At 32.6% G+C, this 21,079-nt stretch overlaps 1 protein-coding gene across 2 annotated transcripts in view; it reads right to left on the reverse strand.

The window, feature by feature from the left end:
• Positions 1 to 6,756: 6,756 nt before the first annotated feature.
• The window catches only part of slc38a3b (solute carrier family 38 member 3b), a 76,908-nt gene continuing 62,585 nt past the window's right edge, over positions 6,757 to 21,079 (reverse strand). For both annotated transcript variants that reach the window (XM_087258195.1, XM_087258194.1), the window contains 3 exons: positions 16,562 to 16,706; positions 11,120 to 11,223; positions 6,757 to 9,278 (listed from right to left, as the gene is read on the reverse strand). In XM_087258195.1, the coding sequence (XP_087114321.1) occupies positions 9,174 to 9,278; positions 11,120 to 11,223; positions 16,562 to 16,706 (354 nt within the window). In that variant the 3' untranslated portion in view covers positions 6,757 to 9,173. The remainder of the gene's footprint in view (positions 9,279 to 11,119; positions 11,224 to 16,561; positions 16,707 to 21,079) is intronic.

Here is a 21,079-nt window from a genome sequence, read left to right on the forward strand (position 1 = left end):
TCGTCCGTTCCGCCAAACAACGCTAAACTGTAAAGACGCGACAGACGGTATATAAAGTGTTACAATTGAAAGGCTTTGATTCCGATAATCCCCGGCCTGTGATTCTCCATCAATCAGAAATTGTTTAGAGAGACGCGATTAAAAAGTTGCAGTTCAGTTTGCCATCAGATCAATCAATCAATCAATCACTTCCTTTAGCGCCTCCTTTCAGATCAGAGAGCAGCCGCGGCGTCGGCGCTTTCATCTGCCGCTCACAGCTCCTGAAATACAAATCATTTGCTGCCGTTAAATCTTTATTCTCCACGCAAAACTGTATCCAAGCGGTGACAAATCGTGCCGCCAAAGAGCTCCGGTGGTTTTGGTGTTGAATTCAAGCGTCCAGCATGTCACTGCTCCTGCTGCAGGGAGATTGTGAATGTAGTAAATGTGAATACTCTGCTGTGCTCGCCTCGCACTGCTTTCTTCTGAGGAATAAACAGAGCAGAAGAATGTGAAAAAGCCGAAGCGTGCAGCGCCCACCCACTGGTCGACACTGCGCATGAATTGTGGGAAATGCAGTAGTTTTCGGCTCTTTCTCTGTCAACTAGTTATGACTAGGGTGTTTGATTCGTTTTAATAAATCGGTTTGGTCAAATGATTCACTGAAATATTTAAAATGATCCACCGATTAACTCCTATATATTGTATATTCTCAGTTTAAATACCCCAACATATAACCCAACTATAGGTTATTATGATTCATTCATTCATTTTCTTCTCGCCATAGTCCCTTTATTAATCTGGGGTCGCCACAGCAGAATGAACCGCCAACTTATCCAGCACATTTTTACACAGCGGATGCCCTTTCAGCTGCAACCCATCTCTGGGAAACATTCAAACACACATTCACACACACACACACACTCATACATTACGGACAATTTAGTCTACCCAATTCACCTGTACCGCATGAAAACCTGGAGGAAGCCCATGCAAACGCAGGGAGAACATGCAAACTCCACACAGAAACGCCAACTGAGCCGAGGATCGAACCAGCGACCCAGCCACCTTCTGCGTCACCAGGTTATTATGATGTACAGTTGTATTTTTCTTTTAGCCCTGACAGGCAAGACAAACTGTCTGTCTTGCAGGATTGTTTAGTCTCCAATAACAAATGGATGGCAGACAATTTTCCGCAACTGAACCCTGATAAAACTGAAATGCTGATTTTTGCTCCAGATAGCATCACCGCAATGATCAGGCACATTTTGGGGGGCTTGTCATCTTCAAAATGCAGTGATATTAGAAATCTAGGTGTCATCTATGATCGAGCACTGTGTTTTAATAGCGATGTTAAGTCTGTTGTCCGTACATGCTTTTTTCATCTGAGGAACATCACAGAAATCAGACATTGTGTCAAAGGAAGAGATGGAGATGCTTGTCCATGCCTTCATCTCTTCACGATTGGATTATTGTAATGTTCTGTTCACTTGTCTGAACAAATCTTCCATGGATCGATTGTGTGTGTGTGTGTGTGTGTGTGTGTGTTTGTGATAGAAACCAAACAATTATGTTACATGGATATTTGAATGTCTATATAATTTGTATCATATACATATAATTTACATCTAAATATTAATAAACAGTCTAAAATATATGCACGCATGTGTGTATTTATATTAATGTAAACAAAAATATTGTCAAAACAAACCTTTATTTTGTATGCAAATAATCACGATTAATGTTTGTCCAGCACTAATTATTAGCATATTTAAATTATATGTATAAATATATTATAAATAATAAAATGTTTTAACTATTATGCATTTAAATAAGAATCAAATATGCATACATATTTAACATACTTTTCTGTTACTTCATAAATAATGACATTTAACTTCATAAATAGGCTACTCTTAAAAATGTGTAAAAAAAAAAAAAAGCCTCCAAATAAATGTACATATAATACAGTAATAATTTACTTAACAGCTTTAATTTGTTTCTTTACATTTGGTTTATAAAAATGTAATGGCCTAGCAGTGTAGCAAAAACACAATACATTCTAAGAAATAGTGGGTTATTTCAACGCAAATTGGGTAAAATATACAAACCCAAAGATTTGGTTAAATTTGGCCCTATTATTTTAAATTGCTGAGTTATTTAAACCCAAATTGGGTAAAATATGGACTAACCCAAAGATTAGTTTAAATTTGGTCGTATTATTTTAATTTGCTGGGTTATTTAAACCCAAATTGGGTAAAATATGAACAAACACAAATAAATGCTGGGTTATTTAAACCAAAAATGGATAAAATATGGACAAACCTAAAGATTAGTTCAAATTTGGTCACATTTTATTGTTATTTGCTGAGTTATTTAAACCCAAATTGAGTAAAATATGGACAAACCCAAAGATTGGATTAAATTTGGTCCTAATTTTCTAATTTGCTGGGTTATTTGAACCCAAATTGGGTAAAATATGGACAAACCCAAAGATTGGGTTAAATTTGTCCTATTATTTTAATTTGCTGGGTTGTTTAAACCCAAATAAGGCATATAAAATATGGACAAACCCAAAGATTAGGTTAAATTAGGTCCTATTATTTTCATTTGCAGGGTTGTTTAAACCCAAATTAAGGTAAAAACCCAAAGATTAGGTTAAATTAGGTCCTATTATTTTCATTTGCTGGGTTGTTTAAACCCAAATTAAGGTAAAAACCCAAAGATTAGGTTAAATTAGGTCCTATTATTTTCATTTGCAGGGTTGTTTAAACCCAAATTAAGGTAAAAACCCAAAGATTAGGTTAAATTAGGTCCTATTATTTTCATTTGCTGGGTTGTTTAAACCCAAATTAGGGTAAAAACCCAAAGATTAGGTTAAATTAGGTTCTATTATTTTCATTTGCTGGGTTGTTTAAACCCAAATAAGGTAAAATATGGACAAATCAAAGACCTATTGGACCTATTCTTTAATTAAAAATTAACACCCGTTGGGTTAGTCCAATTGCACCCACACTTGGGTTAAAATAAACCAGTTTCCATTTGTGCTACACCCTGTCAGACTGTCCTACCTCCCATTCAAAAAGTAAGTAGCACATTTTGATGACGCAACATGCTACCCATCAGATTTTGCTACCAGTGTAAATATAAGGTGGAGTAGTGTGATATGAAGCTGTAATATGGCCCTAATCTACCTAATCCCAACCTCACAACCATTCAAATATAATGTTAGCAGCATAATCTCACGGGATAACATGTCAAGACACAGCATTTTTAGAGGGTAGAAATCATTAGGTTTTCGCTTGATTTTGTTTTGAAATATATATTTTAGTTAGATATTGCTTATCATAAGAGCTACACATTAGATTGTAATACATTCACGTTTCTAACATGACACTTACCTCAAATTGATGAAGAGGATTGGCAGACCTTCTGCAAATCAGTTCAAAAGAATCACTGGAAAAGAATCGATTCAAACGAACGACTCTTTACAGCACGTTTGCTCTTGAACTCCTCTTTAGTGCTTAAAATAACAAGAGAAAACGTTTGCAATGTTAAGTAGACCTTTTGTAGATTAAAAAAACTTTAATGGTACTTAATAAATCTACATTTGCATTTAGTTATATCTGGCATTTGCTATGTTGATCTGCAAGTATCGCCCTCAAGGGTTAGAAAAACGAATCACAATATTTTCACATCTTAATAAACTTAAACTCACCAGCGTATTCACGATCAATGTTGTAAAAGTAAATACCAAAATCACATACAGGTTTAAAAACAGCTTTTTATTGTCAAAGTGGTTCTGCTATTTACACTATACAAGCTAAATATGCATCACAAATAAAAGCGGTTCACATTTATATACAATATATATACGAATGCACTGAACAATCTATCATATGAACCCGACTGAAGTGATTAAATAGGTGTAAATAATGTAAATAAAACTATGAAGGGAAGAATTCCAGATTATTTGTACCAGATTGTATGCATTACACACTATATGAATCCCAATTCAGAATAATCAGTATTAATTATCGATGAATTTATGCTCAGTCACCTTTGGTTGAAGGAAATATCAAATATAGACAGCAAGGCTATAACTAAAACTACTTTTTAAAATAAAGTATAATAATAAAATTACAATTCAGAATTCACTGTTACCATGATTTAAAAAAAAATAATGATTAAAAAATAAAATAAAATAATAAAGTCTGCGGTCTATTTGACCAACACCTATAATGGAAAAAAGAAAAGATAGGTAGTATCTACAGAGTATCTAAGGTAGATGGTTGCAATACGAGGCACTTTTCTTTTGAATATTTAGACGGTATAATACTCCACAAGCTACATATTAGAATCAAACAATCATGAACAAAGAAAGATTTGCATACTGTAACACATCATTATAATGTTAAATACACTAAAACAATTGCTGTTATGTGTATTTTGTGATCAACAAGCGTTTATTTACAGTAGTGAATTGCATTATGGGAACTTGATTTCTGCTTTGTCGACTTTAATGTGGATTATTCAACTTTACAGTTTAACAAAGTGACTTTTATTGATATTTTAGTTGTTTGAAATACTATAATGTATAAGAAAGAGTCTGTAAAATAACAGAAAAATGTACTGGCTGCTTATTACAAGGTTTTTGTAGCATAATATACACCCCCTGATAAAAGTTGTGTCGCCTACCAAAGTTTGAGAAACAACAAATAATAACTTGACTTTTAGTTGTTCATTTGGTATCAGAAGTGGCTTATATGAAAGACCTCTAGATTACGCTAATTTTACCACAATAAAATATGATCATGCCTTGATTTTAAGAGAGTAAGATCTGACTTTGCTTAGGCAAAAGTCTTGTCACTTAAAATAAATAATGCACAGTACAGAATATAAAGTCCTGCTGCAGTGGAAACAGAATGAATATTGTGTCTGACTCCCATGAGCTTGGAGGACTGCATCCATACATCTCTGCACTGACTTAAATCACATATTAATAAAGTCATCTGGAATGGCAAAGAAAGCGTTCTTGCAGGACTCCCAGAGTTCATCAAGACTCTTTGGATTCATCTTCAATGCCTCCTCTTTCATCTTATCCCAGACATGCTCAATAATGTTCATGTCTGGTGACTGGGTTGGCCAATCCTGAAGCACCTTGAGCTACTTTGCTTTCAGGAGCTTTGATGTGACGGCTGAAGTATGAGAAGGAGCGCTATCCTGCTGAAGAATTTGCCCTCTCCTGTGGTTTGTAATGTAATGGGCAGCACAAATGTCGATACCTCAGGCTGTTGATGTTGCTATCCACTCTGCAGATCTCTCGCACGCCCCCATACTGAATGTAACCCCAAACCATGATTTTTTTCTTCACCAAACTTGACTGATTTCTATGAGAATCTTGGGTTCAAGCTCTTCTGCAGTATTTGTGATGATTGGGATGCAGCTCAACAGATGATTCATCAGAAAAATCTGACACTTTTCCAAATGATCAACTAGAAGTCAAGTTATTATTTGTTGCTCTTACGACTGGGGTCAACAACAAGACTTTTGTCAGGTAGTGTAAAACACCAACCCAAACAATATATCATTTTAAACTATTAAAAATGCTCATAAAAGTCACTTCTCCCAACTTTTCAAGGTTAAAAGTCATTAGCAGAGAGATCAATCTCCCATAATGCAATTGAAAAGCATAAATAAATGTGGAAAAATAAGAACATGAATCACAAAATACACAAACCTGCTCATTTTTACAGTGTAGTGACATTTGCCGACTGACATTGTACTTTAATCTCCATCATAAAGTTCAGTTTGTCTTTTGTCAACAGTACAAACAACACTACAATGTCAGGTCAGGTTATATATACTCCAAATGAATCTGTCATTAGTCTGTGAGGCCAAAAACAAAACTCCTGTTTGCTTACGTGTCAACCGATATCCGCCACTACTAACCTAAGGCACATGATATTATTGTACACTAGGATTGCACAGCATCATCATTTGGCAGAATAAGAACACATTACGGTTTTGAAAGCATCACATGAACCACTGAGAACGAGCAAATACTGAAAACCAAAAAATATTATACTGCTAATAGCAAAACAGGGTCCACAAGTACAAGAAAAGACATGACAAACACACAGATGTGAACTAATAAAACATTTACATGCGAGACACCATCCGAGAGCAGCTTTTAAACTAAATCACTTTGACTTCACTGTGGTGAAATGCTTAAAGAGACCCAAAAATTACAGTTCTGTCATTATATGCTCATCATTCACTTGTTTGATCCTGTATGAGTTTGTTTCTCTGTTGAACGCAAAAGAAGATGCTTAGAAAAATGCTGACTTCCATAGTCTTTTATCCTTCTTACTATAGGATGACTAAGCACACTGAAAAAAATAATGTCTGCAAAACTGGTGCAAGCAATTTATTTGTGTTGAATTCAAACAAACAAATGTAATTTAATACAATTCTACTTAAATTGTTTGTTTAAATTCAGCCCAAATAAATTGTTTACAGCCACTAAATGTAAAAAAAATTGAGTAACTCCAAAGAGTCATTCCTGAATATTTTTTTTAGTGGAGCATTCTTCAAAATATCTTCTTTTGCATTCCACATAAGACAGAAACCACATGAGGAACCTGATTTTTGGGTCATCCATCCCTTTAATATGATGCACAAGAAAATATTTTGAAGAATGCTGCTTAGTCATCCATAGTAACACCCCATTCACACGGGGCGTAAGCGTCAACGCTTCTTATTCACTTTGAATGGGTGACGTCAAGCGTTGCCGAACTGCATTGAGGATCCAATAGGCGCCGCTTCAGAGGCGTTGCTCGCTGCAGAAGTTGGGACTAGCTCAACTTATCAAGCACCGACGGAAGCGTCAGCCAATCAGATCGCTATATGCAAATACACCAGCTAGACAGTGGCCTATTGCTGACTGAATTTCATTGGCTGACGCTGCTATGACGATCGATTTAGCCCCAACTTCAGACACGCCTTCAGTCAAGCGTTGACGCTGAAGCCCCGTGTGAATGGGGCGTAATATTATTGAAGGCAGCATTTTTCTAAATATCTACTATGGTGTTCTAATACAAGGTGGATTACATTTATTTCAAGTGATAGAACAGATATATGATGTACTTAACGGATAATGTTTGAGTACGCAGGCAGCATCAGTATAAACAAAAATGATTAAGAACACGTTTATTGTATTAATACTAGAATATAGACTAATACTCATCCAGTGAACTGCAAAATGTATTCGCTACTTAGAAATAAATATGTTTTTCCCTGTTCAAATCTCTGTGATCAAGGCACGAATGCTAAATATACTGTGAATACTTTAGAAAAACAGAAAATATGCTTGATTATAGAAATCGTTCATTTTGGCACATGGAAATTGTGCAGTACACTGTAAAAAGCGATTAGTTGACTTAGTAAACTCTGCATTAAAATGATTAGGTTAATGAACTATGTGCATACTTAAAACTATTAAGTTCACTTAACTTAATATTTAGAAGTTGCAACAGAAATAATTCACAATCTGTAAGTAAAATCAGGGTTCTTACACCTTATTCCAGCACTTTTCAAGCACTTTCAAGATGCATTTTTATGCTTTTCCAGCACCCAACCACGACAGTTTATTACGTTTATATATGTTGTATGTACTTTTCACATTTAAATCCATTGTCCAATTAAAAAAAAAAGAAAAACACGATAGGACATTTTAAATTAAATTGTTGAATACTTTAGAGCATTGGTTTTAAAGTAAAAAGATAAGGTTACAGAATCTGCTTTTTATCCCTCAAAACACCGAAAGCTTAAGAGAGTTGTGTTTTGAGTCGAGTTGTAAATTGTGTTGTTTCAGCTCATTTTAAATAGTTTGAACAAACAGCAAACGTTATGTTGTGAGTTAAGAATTGAATTATGTACTGTTAAACCAATTAATAACTTTACTCACCCAAAAATGGAATTTCTGTAATCATTTACTCACGCTTCAAAAAATGTGATGTAGTTGTAGGTTTTATTCATCCCAAAATAAATTATTTTTATTTGTTTAATTAAGCATAAATAAATTTATTTTCCTTTTTATTTTCTTAAATGTAATGTCATTATTTAATGTTTTTATATTTCTTTTAATAATATTTAATTTGTACATTTTGTGTATTCCTATCGTTTTATTTTTAATTGTTAAATATAGCAAAAATAAATTATTTGTTTCCTTTTAACTTCCTAAATTTCAAATTATTATTTAATGTTTCTGAATAATTCATTTGTAAGTATTAATTTTAAGTTTTATTATATTTTATTCAGTATGATGTTGTTTTTATTTGATTTTAATAATTTTAATAATTTTAATAACAAATTAATAATTTGTTCTGATTTTAACACTTGTTTTGACTTTCTTTTATATATAATATATATATATATATATATATATATATATATATATATATATATATATATATATATATTTAGAAACCTGCAGCCATTGATTTCAATAGTATTCCCACTTTGAAAGTCAATGGGTACAGGTCTCCAGCTTTCTTCAAAATATCTTCTTTAGTTTTTGACAGAAAAAAGAAACCACACAAGGGTTAATAAATAAAGTAAATAAAAATAATAAAATTTGATAAATTTTGTACATTTTTGGCAAACTATGCCTTTTCGAAAAGTGAGTAAACCTGACATAATTTGGAACATAACTTTTATTGGATTAATTTCTATAATTAGACACATAGTTCATAAACTTAATCATTTTAAGACAAGAGACTTACTCAGTTTAAGTAAAGTCAACTAATCGCTTTTGACAGTCGTGTGTTTCTACAGTACTTGTATCAAGGGTAAAAGCTCTGGATTGATAAAACAGAAAGTGAATAAAAAATAAAGTATAGCAAATCGGAGCAATAAAAGTGTATTTCTACAGAATAAGTGAGGCTGCATTAACCCTTCAATAAATACAAAAGTAATCATTCCACACTGACACAAATATAGTATAATGGACTTCTTTCCGAATTATTGTCATCTGTGGAAATTGGGATTTTTGCTTCGGGTCCCCCGCAACTTTCCCTTCCCACCGCGAGATAGAGCATCCTTTGTGTCAGACAAATACGGATACAAATAAATCATTACTAAACATACGACACACACTCTCATACAAACACACATTCATCAGAGTTTGTCCCCTAGTGGCCGCCGAGAGCACTGCCGCTGCCCGTTGTCCAATCAATAATGATGAAGCTCAAGCTCATTATCATAAACAACACCCCCAATCCAGCAAAACAGGCAGCCTGGAAGAAATATTAAAAAATAGAAAACATTACTGTTAGTAACCAACATATTTCCTGATTTCTGTACAAACTGAAGAGTCCCATCATGTTTTAATTTGTCAGATTTTTTACACTATTATAAATGGAGTTATTGACACCTAATAAAGAAGCAGTTATAACTGAGACAACTTTACATAGGTTTGTAACACATTTGCATAATTCCAGCCTACTGTTTTCATTGGCTGATTTTGTATTTATGCAAAGCAACATGCGCATGCAATTCCAGTCACTAAATGGAGTATCACATGATTGGACTTTTAGCATGGTGAAAACTAATCCCGTCTAATACCATCTAATCCCTTGCATTAATTGAATGATTTTATTAATAAAGGCACTGAAAACAATTTTAGAATTTTAGATTATTTGTTAAACAAATAGATAAGTTGGCAATATTGTATTTATGCTTGTTAAAAACTAGTAAAATGAAAGAATTCAGCTGAAATAAACTAAATATTAAAATTCTACTGAATAAAATTAAATTAAAATTATAATAAATAAACTTAAATTAAATTAAAACATACAAATTAAATATCATTCAAAATATTTTAAAACATATTAAATAAGATTTTCAAATGAATTTAAGAAATAAAAAGGGTAAAATCATGCATGCAAAATTAAAAAATCTAAATAATTAGGAATAAATAAAATACACAAATTACATATTATAAAAAATATATATAAACATATTACATAATAATTTAAAAGAAAAATTTAAGAAATTAAGAAGGGGAAAAAATCTTATGATTTATCTATGCTAAATAAATGTATTAGGAATAAATCAAACTTACAAATTAAGTATTATAAATTAATAAAAATCTATTACATAATTTACAATAACAATGTAAGAAATTAAAACATTAAATGATTTGTTAACGCTAAATTAAACAATCAAATGAGAAATAAATAAAATGTACAAACTAAATATTTCTTAAAAGATTTAAAAACATACTTAATTTAAAATAAAAAATAGGAAATTAAAAATGACAAAATAAACTGATTTATTTATACTAAATTAAACAATAAAAATGATTAGGAATAAATACAACTTACAAATTAAATATAAAAAAAATATATATTTAATTAATTGCATAATTTAAAATAAAAATGTAAGAAAAAAATGATTTATGCTAAATTAAACAATCAAAACATTTGAAATAAATAAAACATACAGATTAAATATTACTCAAATATATATATAAAAAAACATGTTACTTAATAATCTAAAATAAAATGTAAGAAATTAAAAATCAAACAATAAAATTATTTATGTTAAATTAAACAATCAAAATAATTCAGAATAAATAAAACTTACAACGTAAGTATTATAAAAAAAACGTAATAATTTTAAAAAACAATTAAAAATAAAAAGGAAATCAATTATTTGTGCTCAGTTAGACAATCAAATAATTAGGAATAAAACAACTTAAAACTTAAGTATTATAAAAAAACATTACACAATAATTTAAAATAAAATGTATGAAATTAAAAAGAAAGTAATACCTACTTAAACAATCAAAAACGAGAAATAAATAAAATGTACAAACTAAATATGACATAAAACATATATAAAAATGTATTACAATTTAAAATAAAACTTAGGAAATTAAAAAGAAAAAGTTATTTATTCATTTCAGGAGAAAAATGAAATGCAATGTTAATCCTCATCCATTATGATGGGAAGCAGGAAAACAGCTCAGTCAGGAAGTATTGAGACAGATAAAGGGAATAAAGCAGCATTGCCAAAGAAACGAGTTTCAAACTGCGCTTTCTGGGTAGCAATAAATCATCGAAATAAAACTCACAAAGATTTTGGGAGTAGAGCGCATCGGCTCCTTATCCTTGGGAACGATGCGGATGTAGAAAACAGCGGGGAAGATGAAGATCAGACATGGAGCGGATGTCGCACCTGGAGGAGGGAAAAACGAGACAAAATGTAAATGAGCTAATCAGCTGAATACAATTAAAGATGACACTGATGACAATTAAACATGTTGTCTTTGCTGATGAACAGGAGAATGGAAAGGTTGAAGGAAAAGCCTACGTTGGCCAAATATTATTACGGTTTTGTTTCATGGCCATCACAGTAAGATTTGTGGGTTATTTATAGACTGGTTTGAGGAATGTAAACAATAACAAGTGTCCTAACGTTATTTCCGTTTTACATTTTTTATACATTTTTACATTTTTATTCTATGTGTCAGCTAAAAAATCTTACCGGGCAGGTGAGCAACTGACCCAGGCTTTACAACACATTTCAAGATGGCTTGAACTGTCTCATCTAACGTTGAATGTCAAGAAAACAGTTTCTATGTGTTTTTCTAAAAGAAATAAGCATGTAAGGGATACATTTGAGGTGCTGATAAAAAAATAAAGTAATTAAAGAAGTAAATGAATTTAAGTATCTTGGCATAACTCTAGACATTCTTTTAAAATTTGATTGTCATGTTAAAATATGAGTAAGAAAGTTAAGCCAAGTCTAAACTGTTTTCGTTTTATTAGAAGGTTTTTAACATATCACACTGCAAAATTATACATGCACACAATGATATTCTCTCACTTGACGTATTACATTACATCCTGGTCACAAGCCTCTTTAACTACATTGAAGCCTATTGACTCAATATATAAACAAGCAGTTAAAATTATGGAGTTAAAGCCTATGTGATGGCATCATTGTGATGTTTTATGTAAATATAACCTTTTTAGTTTTGATAGTTTTATTCAATTTAGTTATCTTAAATTGGTTTTTAAATAATCACGTTCCAATCCTGTTTTCTGAGCTAATCTATTGGTATCAAACCTCCCACAGAGTTACACGGGCAACTGCTGACTGGTGACTGTCTAGTGCCAAAGTGCAAGACCTCGTCTGGTCAATCTGTCTTCTCTGTAAAGGGAGTCAAACTGTGGAATGATTTACCGGTTAGCTTAAAATCAGAAAGTAATATAAATATTTTTAGTAGTGCTCTTAAAAAGTGGTTAAAAACAAAACAGCAGTGTTTGCACAAATAGTCTATGGTTAGTTGGTTGGATCATGTCGCCTTTGCTTTGGCCTGCAGTAATTGTATGTAAAGAATTGTAATGTTGTGTATGTTTTTATTATATTTCCATTTTGTCCATTTTAAGCCTCCTGTGGACAGGTGTTGAGATTTAGCAAGTTTGCTAAAACACTTAAACAAATGCATTTGGTTGTCCAGTGTAATTGTGATGTCCGTCAAATAAATAAATAAATAAAATTTATTTCCATAGCTTCCGAGAATCCTATAAAAAAGTCCACATGTTGATAAATTACATTATGACAGCTGTTTTAATGTTGAGATATGATTGAATTGCCTCTTGGTACAGTTATTAAAACAGTTTGACAACAAGTAGGAAATGTTTATGGGCCAATGGCATCAACACATTGAAATAGTTTACAGCAGGGGTTCTCACGGTTTTTCATTTCAGGGCCCGCTTCCTTCTCCCATCAATTTTTGAAGGCCCACTTGTCTGACATTTTCTCTGAAATGTTTGTATGAAGGGTTGTTGTACCTTCTGTTATTTTCTTTTATCAGCATTTTATAAAAAATATATATACATCTTACTTAAATTTAATTATATGTAAAACTAACACTATTTATGTACATTTATATAAACAACAACAAAACATAAATAGATTCAGAGAGAACCACAGGTCAACAGGGAGACTGCAAAAGAGCAGCTTCTGCTTTAAACTGACCGACTGAGTATCTACTAATAAATATATACTATTCAAAAATATACAGACAAATGTAAAATACAGTAAAACACACTAAATCTGTTGAAACATGTCGATCTGATGGCGGTTGTGTTTGCAGCTGGATATTATTAAAAGATTGCTGACAGGAACAGTGAACAGCTCCGCCAGAGCACATCTGAAGCTCATATGCATGTTTACTACAGTCTATGGGAGAAACAGCAATGAGCCTCGCTAGATCCTCCTGTATGGGCTTGCATACGTTATAAAACACTCACAGGACATTAATTTGGACAACTATGCAGATATATTAAATAGTTCACACAAAAATACACACAGAGACTTCCACTTTCACTTTATACATAGTTTGTGAATGAACAGACATACGAGTACTAGTTGCGGATGCAATGCCGGGTTTGAAGTAATCAATCAGAGAACAGGAGAAAGTGCATTACTTCACGGCCCTCCGGTTGAGAATCCCTGGTCAATAGTCTATATTTAATCATCTTTAAAAATATTAGCTAGTAACTAAGGTCCAATCTCAATTCTACCACCTTAGCCTTTCCCCTTACCCCTACCCCTCGTTTTGCGAGTGCCCGTGAAGGGGTAGTGGTGTCCTAATTCTCTTTAGCTTGAAGGCGTAGGGCTAAGGGCAAGGGGTATACACCCCTTCAAACGAAGATTTTTCAGGACCACACTTGAAACCAAGGAGTAAAAATTTCCCAGAATACATCAGCCACAGCTGCACCCAGAAATAAGGAGATCCACTAACTAGTATTTTTTGTCATTATTACGATTTTTTACAACAAACAAACACAAAAAAAAAAAAAAACGCTAAAATAAAAACCACTAAATTTCCCGATCTATAATCCCTAATAATAACTTCTGTACAGCAGTCCCACAACATTCTGACACTCGATGACACTGGAATACCCTGTCAGAAAAGTCTAGTGGCTGTCGATAGGCTTTTTACAGTGTCTGCTATAATTTTAATGTTGTTTTTGGAGTGTTTATAATAATGAATATGGCCATTGTGTAAATGCACAGTACTGTTATGATCTTATTGCCACATTAAATCATTATGATGACGTGATATATGCCTTCAGTGATTTCCTGAAGATAAATACCAAAAAATAGCACAACTGGAATCACTACAGTAGTCGCCATCGTCTGATCTCATATGAAGCAAGAGATCGCGAGCACATATGATGACGTATGCAGGTGATGTAGTGCTGTCCCAATTCTTAGGGGTAAACTTTGATGTTCTCCCTTTAACCCTCGGTTGTAAGGGCCAAGGGGAAGGCGAAGGGGTAGGGGTACAAAAATAGAATTGGGATTGGGCCTAAATCTGGGAAGCACCTCAAATGACAAAAAAAAAATTACTATTTAATAAAACTGAAGGGCGACGCAGTGGGTAGCACATTATATTTATATTATATTTATATTTAGTCATTTAGCAGACGCTTTTATCCAAAGCGACTTACAAATGAGGACAAGGAAGCAATTTACACAACTAAGAGCAACAATGAATAAGTACTAAAGGCAAGTTTCAGGTCTGTAAAGTCTAAGAAGGGAAGTATTAGTAGTATTAGTATTTTTTTTTTTGTACAGTTAGTGTGATATTCAAAGAGGCAATTGCAGATTAGGAAGTGAAGTGGAGACTAAATAGTTGAGTTTTTAGTCGTTTCTTGAAAATAGCGAGTGACTCTGCTGTTCTGATGCAGTTAGGGAGTTCATTCCACCAACTGGGCAGATTGAGCGTGAGCGTTCGCGAAAGTGATTTTTTCCCTCTTTGGACAATTAGGATCGCCTCACAGCAAGAAGGTCGCTGGTTTGAGCCTCAGCTGAGTCAGTAGGCATTTCTGTATAGTTTGCATGTTCATGTGGGTTTCCTCCAGGTGTTCCAGTTTCCCCCACAGTACAAAGACATGTAGTATAGGTGAATTGAATAAACTAAATTGGCCATAGTGTTCTGAATAAAATTCAATTTAACTTATTGAAAATAAAAATAAACTTAAAGGTTGCAAATTAAATAAAATATAAAACCCAAATTAAATGACAAAAAATGCAAGAAATTACATTTAATGAAAAAGTCAAATTAAAAATGTAATAATTATTCAAGCTAAATTAAAACTAATCAAAATTATAATTGTAATTAAATACGGAATTAAATAATAAAGTAAATATTTTACCTACAAATTAAATAAATGTGTGTTTAACTTTGATATAAGATAAAAACTTTTAATGCATTTACCACATTTCTTTCTTTGTCTTTTTAGCCAAATCCTAAAATAGCCTAAAAATACTTTATAACATTTTCCTCCAAAAATATTAGCCTTTCGGTTACATTTTCAGTTCATCGCCATTACATTTACAGCTAAAAAGAGCATAAACAAATTGTAAAAAGTGTTTCATATCATTGATTTGTTTTGTTTTGTTTTTCACCAAATGAAACCTTTACACTCACCGTTTTTCCAAGTAATATAAGGTAAAACACAAAAATATTGATTAAACAGCACAACATTTTCTGTTCTAAGAAGTGACGTTTGAAGCTCAAGGCCAGAAACACAAGAGTCAGAGTCCTTTATCCACACCGAGAAAACAACACCAACAGCGTGACTCTTTCCTTTGCCGTTTCAGACGCCTGTTGGACCGCTGAATTGTTTCCCTCATATTTCCATGTTCTCAGAAAGCACATTTTTGACCAGTTACAGTTGAAGTCAAAATTATTAGCCCTCCTATGAATTTGTTTTTCTTCTTCAAATAAATGATGTTTAACAGATTCAGGAATATTCACAGTATTTTCTAAAATATTTTTTCTTCTGGAGAAACTCTTATTTGTTTTATTTTGAAAATGTTTTATATTAAATTTTTTTTTTATTATTTGGGTCTCAGGAGGATATAAATAACATACCCTGCCATGTAATCGCTGCAGTTAAATCTCTGTCTTGTTTAGCAATAATCTAAGTATTTACTGGTGTTTTAGCAGAATAAACAACCGTAACGTGAACAACATAGATGCAGCAGAGGTGAATGTTTGTTGATGGTAAGTTCGTCAACAGAATAAAAAAGAAATGCAATCATTACGACAAAACTTAGACAGTTAATATTGAGGATCACAATCCCCTTATCCAAACGCCTTTGTGTGCTTTCATCCACAGGAGGAGTGGGCGGGTCTGCAATCAGTGCCTCCATGGCTGCAGGACCAGATGCCGGCCCGCCCTAATCGGACTGTATCCATATCCCCTGTTCCCATCCCCTGTGTCAATGTTGTGTCTTGTCTTAAACTTGTTTAATTTCACTATAAGAAAGTGTATGTGACAAATAACGGCCTGATTTGATGTCTTCCACTCAGTTTTTTACTTCATGCTCTCCATCTGAATTTCAGATGTCACCAGAACCACATAATTGAAAACAGCCTATTTACCTTCGACCCACCATTCTTAATCAAGTTTAGTTTTTGGTCCTTCATAAGAAAACATTTGCACAACCCTAATCTAAATTTTGAAGCAGAGAGGATTGAAAAACTCACCAATGATGCCAAAGATGCCCAGGATGTTGGGAGCGAAGATGACCAGCATGTTAATAAGTGTCAGGAGAACGACAGCGATGGCGATGTGTCGGATCCAGTTGAAGCTTTTATTAGGAAAGGCCATCTCCTGAATGGCTCTCCGCACCTTTGAAAAGAAGGAAAATTAAGATTTATTTCATCCTTGACTATCTTTAAAGGGATAGTTCACACAAAAATCTAAATTCTCTAATCATGTAGAGAATTTTACATTTTAAGTTTCTTTCTTCTGTTGAACACAAAGGTAGATATACTGAAGATAGTTGTAATCAAAAAAGCCATTAGATATGTTTTTATTCACCTATTTTATGCATATTTATTTATAAAAAAAATTAAATGGTGACCTATTATGCAAAAATCTCTTAATAAGAGGTTTAACGTGTGTGCATATAGCCATCCTCTAATGGTAATTTTTTTTTATAATCCCGCTTTATGAAAACAGTCTGCAGAAACACTTTGATTGACATTCTCCCTTTGTACATGTCATCAGAGGGGGAAAGCCCCGCTCATTAGTGACCATCTCTCTATCATAAGCAGCCCTGAGTGAGAAGCAGCCGTCCACCATTAGAGTTTTCACCTGCTTAAGATAACGGGCAGATGGTTTTTTTTTTTCTATTATCTGACCGGCGCAGGTGTCATTTTCACATTTTGCACCACTTTGTTTAAATAGTAAATGCATTTGCATCACTTTGTGGACTCATAGGTGTGTTGGTCTGAAAAGGAGGTGTGTTAAGGCGCATTGTTGGCAGGTTGCTATTTTTAGGAAACTGAAATAGACCACACCCTTGACCAACAAAAAGCTGCTTTAAAGTCCAGCGGAGAGTTTTTCCTATTTAATAAATGATAATCTGTGTCTAGAAAAAAATGAAAGAATTAAAATATTAAGCAAATTAGTATTTTTTTAAAATACAGTGGGGAAAATAAGTATTGAACACATCACCATTTTTCTCAGAAAACGTATTTCTAAAGGTGCCATTGACATGAAATTTTCACCAGATGTGAAATGACACAGAAAAGGTGTTGAACACATGAAGAAAGGGAGGTGTAGAAAGGCAGTGAAAGCCCAGAGGGTAGCTGAAATCTCTCAGTTGCTCTTCGGCAACCCTCTGCCCTTCTTCAGTGTAAATGAATATCAGCTGCTTCAGTCCAACATCTACATTAGCAGGAGGATGACCATGAAAACAGGGATTTGCAGATTTGCTGGACGAGACCCACAGAATCATCAGGATTTTTACACTCTGTTGAAGTCTGTGAAAAACTCACACCTGAGCAATGCATGTGACTTCGTTCTCCATATGAGAGGCATCTTTAAGCTGCCATCACCAAAAAAAGCCATTCATATAAAGTATTAAATAAATTTCAGTAGTTCAGCACTTTCCCCTTATGTCATTTCACTGTTATTAAACACATAATTTTTTCAGAGAGTTATTTTTTTTTGTTTTATTTTTATATTTGTATTGTTTGGGATTTTACCAGAATCTGGATCAATTGCATGTCAACGGCTCCTTTAGAAATATACTGAATACCTTAATTTGTTTTTTAAAAAAGAGTAAGTAAATGAGGAAATTTCCATTTTTTGGTGAACTATGCCTGTCTGCACAGCAAAATCTGACTTCATACACCATGCATTCATCTGTGTGGGCAAGATGAGTCAACATTTTACATCACAATATATCAAAATATGCCTATTTTTTGTATTCTACTTCACATAAAGATCATGTATTACATAAGTAATTTTCAATCTTAGATTCTCAAGATTTTCCAAGACAAAATTCAAAGACCCTGTAACAATAAAACAGCTTCTTTTTAAAATACTTTTGTTTGTTTGTTTGTTTGTTTGTTTGTTTGTTTGTTTGTTTGTTTGTTTGTTTGTTTGTTTGTTTGTTTGTTTGTTTGTTTGTTTGTTTGTTTGTTTGTTTGTTTATGAGCTTAACTGTGGATCAAGAAAACGTTTCACAAGACAATCCCCAAAAACACTGCTGACTGCTATAAACAGCATATAAAATCCTGGGTAAACTCACATATCACTACAATTTCTACATAATATAATTCAGATCTTTACATATCTAGAAATAAAATTTAAAATTATTTTCTAAGAATGTATTAATTTGCACAACTTTTGCACGTCTACAAATAACATTTTAAAAATACCCGTATAGATATCCAGGTTTCCCAAAACTGTAAGAGCAATGCATGGTTCTTCAGTAGCAAAATTAAAATGAAGTATAACTATAACTTAAAATCTATTAAAAAATTAAATAAAACAAAAATTAATTGAAATTAATTAAATTTTTTTAAAAATAATTAAATAAAATAAATTGACATTTATAAATTAAAATATATGTAAAAATATAATAAAATAAACAGAGGTTAAAATATGAATGCATAAATATATATATATTATTTTTTCAAAAATAACTATTTCTCTATCCTTTTAAAAATGTATAGTAAAAGAATATTGATAACCTTTTTATACTATTTTTTCCCCAAGTATTTCAGTGGCTTGGATATTTTTCCACACTAATAATATGTTTTTAGAGCTAAAATCCTCCACAAAAAAATATTTAAAAGTAAGGTTTATATCCAGATAATTAGCTGCATTATTTTATTTAACCCCTATTTCAAATCATTTTAAGAAATGACATTTGAAGTGTACCGAGGCCCTCTAGTGGGTCCCGAACCCCTGGTTATGATCCAGAGCATTACATAACCTCACAGTAATGATTTAGTTAATCCAGTGAATTCAATACTTCACAAATAAAAGGAAGTTTATCTTATCTCTTGCTTATTTTGCATTCGTGGCATGTTACAAAAAGTCTCAATTTAAATCGTTTAAACCAGTTCCTATCTGAGACTTTACAGCTAGCTAAAAGGGATAGCTCACACCAAAATTTAAATGTACTCACTATTTACTATTTACTCACCCTCCAAAGTGTTTTTTTTCTGTAGAACACAAAAGAAGATATTTTGAAAACATCTCCTTTAGTGTTCAACAAAAGATAGAAACTCTTAAAGGTTGGAAACGAGTAAAATGATGATAGGGTTTTTTCTGTTTTAGGTGAACTATCCCCTTCAAACAAAAATCTGAAATCTAAAACTTCATATTTGCTTTATTTATTTATTTTTGCATATTTGCAAAATGAATATGATCTAAAATAACTAACATGTAAAAAAAACTATTCATTTAATCTAACTGAAAAGTGAATATCTAATATTTTTTAAATTAGCTTAACGTGATGTAATCTATAATAAAATACATTATTTGCAAATCAAATGAAAACAACAGCAACGTATCACAAAATTACCAACATTTCACTAATCTGAAAATGAAAACCAATTATGTATATTAAAGAAAGCTATTAGTAAATACATTCTTCAGTAAAGAGTCTTGGTGTCATCTTTGACTCTGAGCTAAAATTTGATCGGCAAATTATTGCGGTTGTCAAAAATAGTTTTTGTCTATTTTAGATATATTGCCAAGCTGAAGTCTGTCCTCTCTTTCAGTGATTTGGAGAAGGTTGTTCATGCTTTTATCTCTTCTCGTCTGGACTATTGCAACGCATTGTATCTGGGTGTGAGTCAGTTCTCTCTCGCGCAACTGCAGCTAGTCCTCAACGCAGCTGCTAGGCTCTTAACAGGCACAAAAAAAAAAACGAGAACACATTACACCTGTACTTGTTTCTCTACACTGGCTGCCAATCCAGTTAAGAATTTTGTACAAAGTTCTGTTGTATGTTTATAAATCCCTCCATGGTCTGGCCCTGAGTATATTTCTAAACTAATTATGATGCACCAACCAGTGAGATCTCCGCTCTATGGATCGTCTCTATTTGCAAGTTCCACGATCACGCCTAAAATGTTGGGGTGATAAAGCTTTCTCGGTAGCAGCTCCGAGACTTTGGAACGATCTTTCCACTCTCTTTAAGAACAGCTCAAACTTTTGAGTCTTTTCAGAGTTCACTGAAAACACACTTATTTTTTTTAGCTTTTAATCATGTGATGTGAGTTTACGTATTTTGGTTTTATGTATTTTTACATGCGTTTTATGTAAAGCACTTTGGTAATCATTGTGGTTTGTGGAAGTGCTATAGAAATAAAGTGAGTTGAGTTGAGTAGTAAATCCTGTAACAGCATCCAAATTATACTAAAACAACACCGGTGTGCATCTGCATTATAGTTTGCAGAGTTGTTTTACCATTATTATAATTATTTGGTGTACAGTTTTTTTTTTTACTCTTTTATGTTAGTCAAACTAAAATGTGAAATCAAATCTGCATTGCAATTTGAAGACAACAATTTAAAAAATAATACCTAAATTAACTAGCTCATCAATATTTTAGAACAATTATTTCCTCTGACTTTTAAAAACTAAAAAGTATAAAAAAAACATTATTACTATTATTTTTCCCCAATTAAGTATTTCAGCTGTTCACTATTTATATGTTTTCAGATCTAAAGTCCACCCAAAAATTTATCATTAAA

This window comes from Danio rerio, chromosome 6 (genome assembly GCF_052040795.2).
Source record: "Danio rerio strain M-AB ecotype USA chromosome 6, GRCz13ab, whole genome shotgun sequence".
NCBI classification, from domain to species: Eukaryota; Metazoa; Chordata; class Actinopteri; order Cypriniformes; family Danionidae; genus Danio; species Danio rerio.